Here is a 9,758-nt window from a genome sequence, read left to right as displayed (position 1 = left end):
GGCATATATAACATAAATTTATTCATTATTTTTTTCAAAACTTGAATAGAATTAATTTATATAAATATTCAATAGAAACTTTTTTTTTCTAATGTTTTATTAATATCTATTCAAAATCTTCACTATAGAAATGTTAAATATTGTCAACTATATTCTTGCTAGTAACAGTTATACTAAAATAATCATCACAAATTTATATATCTTAAATAATTACTATAATATAATTCATTTCTTACCTTAAATGAATTCTTTTTCAGAATAACATATTCTTCATATAATTTTCGTGTTTCATGGACATTTAATTTTTATAAATAATCTATTATGTTTAAAACTTATTTAACTCATTCGTACAAAATATAATTTTACATTCACTTCTACAATGTATACACAAAAAAAAAAAATGTTAAATTAATACGCCCTTCATAAAATATATAATTCATTAAGTAAGCAGAACAAAATGAAAAACACAAAAAAATAAACTAACAAAATTTAACAAATAATTAATTGTTCTTATTAATATACATATATGTTACTAATTGTATATATTGTAAAACAATTATAAAAAAATAGTAAAAAAAAATAAAACCAACAATTTAGATTACATGTACTAATCAAATATAATATTAACAGGAAACGAAGAGTATATGGATATTTAACATGTAATAAGTTAAAAAAATATATTAGTGAATAAATCAAAATCATAATATTAATATACACAAAAGGATGTTTATCTTTTATCTTATACTGTTTTTAAATGTTGCAAATATGATATAACTTTTTTTTCCTTACTTAACATTTTAATTATTAATTAAATAAAGTATTTCGTAATAAAAAAGACAACAAAGCAAAATAAATGTAATGTTATTATAACATATAATTTAGAAATTTCTCATAGATTCTAATATATTATGCTTCACAGATTTCGTTATTTTTTTTTAAATTTATTCGCAGCTCTCGTATAATGAACATGTATTTTGAATAAAAATAAATGTATCATAATCAAATTTATAAAATCTGTAATTTACTTGTTATGTATATTTAAACAAAAATAGAAAAAAACAATAAATATTAATACATATGCATTATTCAGTTTATCTCTTTGTATGAAAAAGAGGGGAATGAACTTTTTTATGTAAAACTAATAAAGTATTTCTTTTTCAGAATAATAATTTTTAAAATACAAGGCAAATAATAAAAATAATAAAATTTTTTACAGTCATGTAAATAAATTACATAGGATAACTATAAAGCTATTTGAATTTTACTCTTTTGTAATAGTTTGAATTTACCCACATACATAAATTTTGCATATGAATACAAAAAAATACACAAGTATACATATGAAGACATGATATTGTATCCAAAAAAAAAAATAAAATACTTTAAAATACAAATTAAAAAATATAAAAATATTCAAATTTACCAAAAAATTGAAAACGTTCATTTTTATAGTTTCCTATAAAAAAAAACTTAGCATATAAAAGGAAATTTATAAAAGTTATACAATTATATTTATTCTTATAATGTATGTATGTAATTGGGAAATCAATTGATAATAACCTTTTTAAAAACCTATTTTAGGGTAAGGATAATACTTCCTATTATTCATTTTGCTTTTTATGTATAACAATTTATCATACTTTTCAATCTTACTGCAGATATAAATAACCGTTAGTAAAAATAATGTGGGTAATATATAGCTTAGTATAATTACTGGTAACTCCCAGCCTGCTGGATATATATATTCAATGGGCCATTTCTCAAAATTTATTGAAGCAATATTTACCATTAGTAATGGTACATATAAGATATATAAAGCATATAACAAATAAATTTTGTTTTTTTTGCACCTTTTTAAAAATTTAATATCATTATTTGTAGCATATCTAACATTATTTTTGTAATATATATGATCTAGTATTCTTTTTCCAATATATGAATCTCTTCTTTTGCATACAGAAAATTTATATTTCTTAGCTGGTCCATACACTTTTGCATTATTTGATATACTTTTAATTTGATATATATTTCTTCTTGATAATTGATCATTGTCAAAAGGATCTTTTTTTTCGTATTTTTCATTATATGGCGTCTTTTCTTTTAGGAATACATTATTTGAATCCCTATTCTCTATGTATTTTGCTAGTAATCTATATGTTCTTAAATCTAATTTTTTACGAAGTTTGTAACTTTCATCCAAAGATATGTTAAATGCATTCTAAAAAAAAAATTTAAATATTTAATATTTAAAGAATAAAACATTTTATTCAAAGGAAAATTATTTACATATATACAACAAGAAAAATGCGAATAATACAAAATATTTTTAAATAATATTATCATATCAAATCATTCTTGAAATGGAATACCCAACTTGAAAACATAAACGTAGCAATTATAATAGTAAAGAATAACTTATTTTTTTGTTCCATTATGTTGATCTTTGATATAATATATATAGAAAAAAATTAATAATATTATAATGCATATCTAATGATAAAGTTTGCTATATTCATTTAAAAAAATTTTTATTATTAAATGGTATAGAACTTAATAAAATGTATATAATTATAATATATTTTAAAAAATGGATATTGAAAAATAACCATAAAATTTTTACTTTAAGGTTATTTATAAAAACTTAATTTGAATTAATATATTATAATTTAAGTTCGTTAATAAATATAAATATTCAAAATATATAAAATAATTATTTAATAGTAGACTGACTATACAATATTGTGTTATTCGTTTTTAGAAAAAGAAATTATTATGGAAATATTTCTAAATTACTAGGTTTATTTAAAATATAAAAAGTGCAAAATATGGATAGTATACATACTACTATATTCACTAAGATATTAATTATTAAAATCAATTATTTTTCCTAATTAATATATCAAATAAATGCAAAAGGCATCTTATAAATTTTGATTCTTATAAATAAATGCTTTTAATTATAAATATAAAAGAAAAAAAATTTTAAAAGAGAACATATACATTATAAATTATTCCATAACAACTAAAATAATATGAAATTTTCTATAAAATAAATACACTTGTAAGGAATGAAATTTTCATCATATTTATAATTTATGAAGTTTTATATTTTAAAAAGTAGTGATCCATATGAAAGTATTATTTCTATAAAATAAATTTATAATATTATATATTACTTATATTTTGGAAGTGCATTTTATTATTACATATTATATATTAATATGTTTAAAAAAAACTTTTTTTTATGTTTTATATTCATATAAATAAATTAATGTTTACGATTAAAAAAAAAAAAAAAAAAACAAATCAAATATATGTTTCGTTGATACTCCTTGATGTATTAGTAATAATTTCATGAATGTTTTGAGAAAATATATTTCCAAATATATATTATATATAATCTTTTTTATTTAATTAATATAATAGTGTAATAATGTATATTATGAAAATCGTTCATTAATTTATTTTTTTCAAAAAATTTTAAAATAAATTTATAATTTTATTTGTTATTTTATAATCACATACTATAAAATGTATACATATAAAAATATATATATATATATATATATATATATATATATATATATAATAATTTTATTGAATTTATGTTTTTATGCAAAATAAATATTTACAAGATTATTATATATCTTAATATTTTTATTAGGTGTTTATATAACTGACAGTGGCAAATATAAACTTATTATATACACAAAAAATTATACTATTATTAAAAAAAAATATTTCATATTACATTTAAAAAAATAAAAATATAAAAAACTAATTAATTAAAAAAAGGAGATAAAACTACTAAATATAAAACTAATTTTAAATTAAAATATAATAATGCAAAATTTCGTATAATTCTATTTTTATTCTACATATAAGTTGAATTATAATCTAATATAGAAAAAACCTTATTTATTATTACACAAAAATATTATTATTTGATTGCTTTATAAATGAACCATTTAAACTGTCATATCCTAAATATTATAGTTTTGCTTAAAACAAAAGAGAAATTTATGAATTCTTTATATTTTTTTTTTTTATATACTTAATCTTTTGCATGTTATGAAAGTATATCATAGGTTAACTTATGCTTTTATATAATAACATAAATATTTTAACACTTTTCTTTTTATCTGAATGTATTGTATCATATTATGTTCTTATATTTAATAAATAATCTTTTATGTTATCATTTTATTTTTATAATTTGTTATATGATTAAAATCGTAGGGAAATATAATACTTAACAATATTTTTGACATCAATATTTTGATAAAAAAATAATAAAATTACATTAATTGTATTCTGTATAAAATTTTATTATTTAGTATATATTATTTATTAGTAATATTTCTTCTACAACGCTATGGCATATATAAACTGTGATATTGCTTATTGATATAATAAATTTTATTTGAAGAATTATATTCTTTAAGTAACGAATTAACTGTACAGTTTGTTCATTTTAATTTTTTATAAATTTTTTAAAATGATATAAAATTTAGATATATATTACAGCTTAGTATCGTTTTTTTTTTTGAACTTGTCATTTATAAGGAGAAGGTATTCGTATATGCACTTGTATATGTTTACGCAAGTTTACACAACATAATGTTATATATTAATTATAATAGATGAATTTGATTTTACTTCTTTTAACCTATGCATAATTATTGAAAAATTGTATATTTCTTAAGATAAATTATTTATTAATTCCTTTTTTATAAATTATATCATTTTATAATATACAATTTTTTCAAATACTTATGATTGCTCACTTCCGTTCTTTAGTATTCTCATATAGTCATCTGTATATAAGGTGTACAATTCTACAGATGTTTTAATATAAAACACAACTTCTAATTTTACTTTGTATATAAAATTATTCTTATGTCTTCCATATGTTCAAAATGTAAACGTGACTTCCATAAAAAATTTTAAAAATAAGGATGGAATATTTATATGCATGTATGTTTTCCTAATAATGTTTTACTGCCTTTCTATAATATTTAATAATTATATTATGTATGACGTATAAGTAAACACCTACTAATTCGCCTTACGTTACTTATATTTAATTCTCTGTCTTGGTAAACATTTCTATAAATCATATTTTCCATCTTACTTATTAAAATACAAATGTGAAAAAAAAATAAATTTTTTTGTACTTCAAATACCTTAATTATAATATATAAACTTGTTTTATAGATTCTTCTTTTTCTTCCAATTAATGTATTAATTTCAAATTATTTGTTTTCCATTTTTATTATTTTTTTTCTTTATTTTATTTAAAAATATTTTTCTTTCTTTATTTTTATACTTTCTTAAATTATATTTTTAAAAATATATTTTATACCTTCTAATATTTCTCAATATTATAATTACAGTATTCTCTTATCTCCCTTCATTAAAAAGTTTTAGATTAATTATATTTCCTTTTATATAGATATAACGTATAATTTAAAATTAACTATGTTCTTCTTTGCATGTTCTTTATATGTAATTCTTCATTTTTTCCCTCTGAATTGAATTTTATATGAAATCATATGTGTGTACTTTGAATATTGTTATTATCTGTCTTCGTATGTTACATATTCAGTAAATCTGAGGCATATCATGGAATATAATAATCTATATTTAATATATTTCTTAATGAATTTGTTCTGGAATATGTTGAACCATTCCTTTATAATTAACACGTATGTTCTTTATTAATATATATATATATTTATTTTCGTTTACTGTTATGAAATTAAGCCCTCAATTCAGATAATATTTAAAAAAAAAAAGTGTAATATATATGCAATACAATGAATTTATTGTTGTAACCTTTTAGAAAAAAAAATATATATTTAGTTATGTATTAATAATTAAAAGGGGATACACACTAAAAAATACTACATTAAGTTCAGTAACACTTAACAAATTAATAATGAAAGAATTACATGTTAATTTGATAGAAGTTTCCGAAACAATAATATTAATATTCTTAATCATTCTTAATGTTTTATTCTTTTTTATTATTCTTTCTGTAGTACATTTAACGAAATAATTAATGTATTTAGATTTAGCTGCCTTTATAATTTCAATATCAAGTTTGTTAAAGAGAAAAAATTTTAATTTTAAATATATTGTAGGTGTGTTATACATTTCACTAATAAAAAAATCCCTACAATTATCTGCATAATTATTATCATTAAACACGCTTATTACCCTCCTATAAAGTTTGTATATAATATACTAATATCAATAATTTATTGGCAAATACACTTTCTCCTCATGATTTACAGCATTTATTTTACTTTTCATAAAACAGTAATTCTTAAAATAATCATGTAAATGTTTCACTTCGTTATAGGTTTTAAAATTAAAATCATAATTAAACCAACATGCTGAATTCCTTAAATTATTTAAATTGATAACATACATTACATCAGAAAGATTATTAATAAAACCAATCTCACCATTATTATTCGTACGAGTATTTAAATTTTTCCTCAATCTGTGATAAAAAGATTCCTGCGAATAAAAACAGCGATCTATAAGATCTTCCTTATTATTTTTACTGGGCAATTTTTTTAGGTATATTTATACCTTCTTAAAAATCTTTTTAAATTTTTCATCCCCATTTCTTAAATCGTTACAATAGTAAATAACATAACTTACTATCTCCTCATAACATAATTCATTATGTCTTTCATATGAAGCAAACACTTGTCTTTTATCTTCCAGGAAATTACATAAGAAAAATTAATTATGTAAATACATATATAATCTAATTCATAAAAGAATATTTTACTTCAATATAGTAGGAATATATTACATAAATAGTGAATTACTTAAAATGTTTAAAATAACTATGAATTGTATCCATTAATTCCTTTCTACATGTGCTTTTCTATTTCAATATATGTTCATTAAATTAAAAATAACATATGTGAGACAATAATATATATAATAGAATAACACTTCTTCCTTAGAAATTGTATGTATTTTTTTATATAATTTATGAAATATAAATAAATATTTATTAGAAAAAATGTTTCCTTTAATACTAAATTGTAGTGCTACCACCATTATAACATAAAATAAGCATTTTATATATAAAAGAAATGAACCGAATATTAGAAGTCTAATTCTATGTAAAGTGAAAAATTATATGACATATTGTTCTTTTGCAAAGTAATAATTTATAAATATGCTATATGACACTATTAACTATACATAAGAGAGCATTATTATTTGTTTTACAAAATTTTAAACGGTACTTTTTACTAAAAAAATTAGCTAAAAATTTTATCTATTTGAAAAATAGTATTTATCGATATTTACCATTACATATAAATGTCATTATTAATTTTTTTTAGAAATAATAGTACTCCCTAGGAGTTAAATTATATAGAATATTAGTTATTCCCCGTAGTTCTTTTAGAATTTATAAAAATATATATAATTTTTCACTATTTTCTACTTAGTAATTATAAAAAAAATTTTGTTTTTTATTATTATGTATTACAATAGTCACAATTTAAATAGCCTTTTAAATGTAGTTAGTATTATTGTATATATATTACTTTGAAATAATGCGTACAACTAATTATTCGGTATAAAGAAAATTTTTAATAAATTTCAAAAATAATTTTTAAAAAAGTAAAAGTAATAATAATGAAAATTTATTTTTATATTTCTAAGATTCCAAAAATATATCTGTATATTATGTTGAAAAAATAATGATGTAATTTATGTAAAATATATATTACGCTATAAAAACTAATTTATGATATTTATTTTATTTTTGACAGATGTAATAATAATTATAAAGAATAATTATATTACTTTGTTAATTATAAATATTAACATGTTCATTTTACTGTTATCCACTGTTATACTAATAACAGTGAGTAATAGTATATTAAATCAAAAAAAAAAAATATAAAAAGATTAGATATTTTTTTATTTTATTGTCATTTATTTCTTTAATAAAAATAATATATCACTTTTTACAATTAACATTAAAAAAGGACATGATATATTTTTATAGTTTTAATTGTTTTTCCACAATTTATGTGTAATTAAGTATATATTCATAAAATACTGGGAATTTAAATTATTAGTAGTATCATATCACAATGCTAATTCAATAAGACATCGTAAGTAAAAACAAAATATCTAAGCAGATCTTCTCATTATACTTATTACTTAACTGCTTTTATAAGCACATATTATACAGAAAAATCGAGTATATTAATATACATAGATTAAAAATTACACAAACCATATATACATTTAAATAAATCATAACAATTTAATAGTGATTATAATAAAAATTGGCTATGAATATCGTTAAAACTTGCTAAAATAGATGTGCAAATTTTACATGAAAAACATAATAAAATAACACTTATACTAAAATAATAAAATATATAATTTAACGAAATTTAATAGTAATTAATGCAAATTAAAATAAATTACTAATGTAATATAGAGTGTGTTACTACCATTTAAATTATTTTTACATTTCATATGAATCAAGGTATTCACATGAATAATAATCACAAACATAAAAATTCTTGTTTGAATTACATATATCTCATAAAAAATAATTATATAATTTAATATAAAACACAGTATACTTAAAGAAATTTCTATAAGTAATTTTACTATTTGACACGTGATTGAATATATAATATATCTGTTTTATTATTGTTTTAACACAAACTTTAATATGAAATAATTAATATACAAGTGTTCGTAGCATTCTTGTAAGAAGTTTAATAAGCAAACAAGCGGTAAAAGATCATATTTTTATAAAAAAAAAAATATATGATACACATAAAAAGAAAATTCGAAAAATTATCACAAATAAATTTATATCATAAAAAATATATTCTTATATATAACTTCCATGTCCTTTTATAAATTAATACATATTCAATATATTTCTTCGCACTTAAAAAATATAACTCTTTTATTCATACTAAAAAAAGTAACAGAATTATTTTATCACATTTTAAACTCATAAAAAAAGAAAACTTATAAAATTTGCACATATAGGGCAAGTGCTATATTCTTTATATTTATTCTAAAAAATTTTAAGATATTATATCATTATATGGAACATACATTATTTTGAAAGTACACATAATTAATATTTTATATTGTAAAAAATTACCTACATAAAAACATAAAGAATTGCTTGTTTGTAATTCTATTATTATTTTAAATTAATACAAATCTATGAAGTAGAATAAGCTTAAATGTTATACAAAATTATAGCTGTAAATTACATAATATTATATTTTCTTTTTTCATAATTCTTTTAAAACATGAAAATAATAAAAATATTGTAGTACATATTTTAAAACTTTAATTTATCCTACATTAGTTTATCATAATATTATTATTGAGTTAAACACAAAAATGTATTTAGCCACTCTTTCTTTTAACAGTATTGTTTACCAAATAATATAATATATCATTTTTCTTATTCACTTGTTTCCAATAATTTTTAAATATAAAAGCATACAAATAGCTTATTCTTAAAATACTTTGGTGAAATTTCTAAATGAATAATTTCATTAAAAATGATAAAATAAAATCAAACAAATAACAGCTATTATAGATACTAAGTAAACATGCTTTTCGAAATGAAAATATAATATGTACATATGTATGGTTGTTTAATAAAATTAAAACATGGATATATTCTTTTTTTTATAATATAAAATTAAATTTTTAATCTTATAAAG

General features: G+C 18.0%; 2 protein-coding genes across 2 annotated transcripts; both read right to left on the bottom strand.

The window, feature by feature from the left end:
* Positions 1–1,564: 1,564 nt before the first annotated feature.
* On the bottom strand, positions 1,565–2,432 carry PmUG01_08055100 (Plasmodium exported protein, unknown function; the record flags this gene model as incomplete). Its single annotated transcript, XM_029004727.1, has 2 exons — positions 1,565–2,218; positions 2,370–2,432. 2 exons carry the CDS (start codon positions 2,430–2,432, stop codon positions 1,565–1,567), a joined length of 717 nt encoding a protein of 238 aa, XP_028861387.1.
* A 3,823-nt stretch (positions 2,433–6,255) lies between these two features.
* PmUG01_08055000 (uncharacterized protein) lies at positions 6,256–6,632 on the bottom strand (the record flags this gene model as incomplete). The annotated part of the gene is made up of 2 exons (XM_029004726.1): positions 6,256–6,511; positions 6,604–6,632. The coding sequence occupies 2 exons, from the start codon at positions 6,630–6,632 to the stop codon at positions 6,256–6,258; spliced, it is 285 nt and encodes a 94-aa protein (XP_028861386.1).
* Between the last annotated feature and the right edge of the window lie 3,126 nt (positions 6,633–9,758).

This window comes from Plasmodium malariae (assembly GCF_900090045.1).
Source record: "Plasmodium malariae genome assembly, chromosome: 8".
In the NCBI taxonomy this organism is placed as follows: Eukaryota; Apicomplexa; class Aconoidasida; order Haemosporida; family Plasmodiidae; genus Plasmodium; species Plasmodium malariae.
The sequence above is the reverse complement of the archived record's forward strand: the minus strand, read 5'-3'. Positions and strand labels throughout refer to the sequence as shown.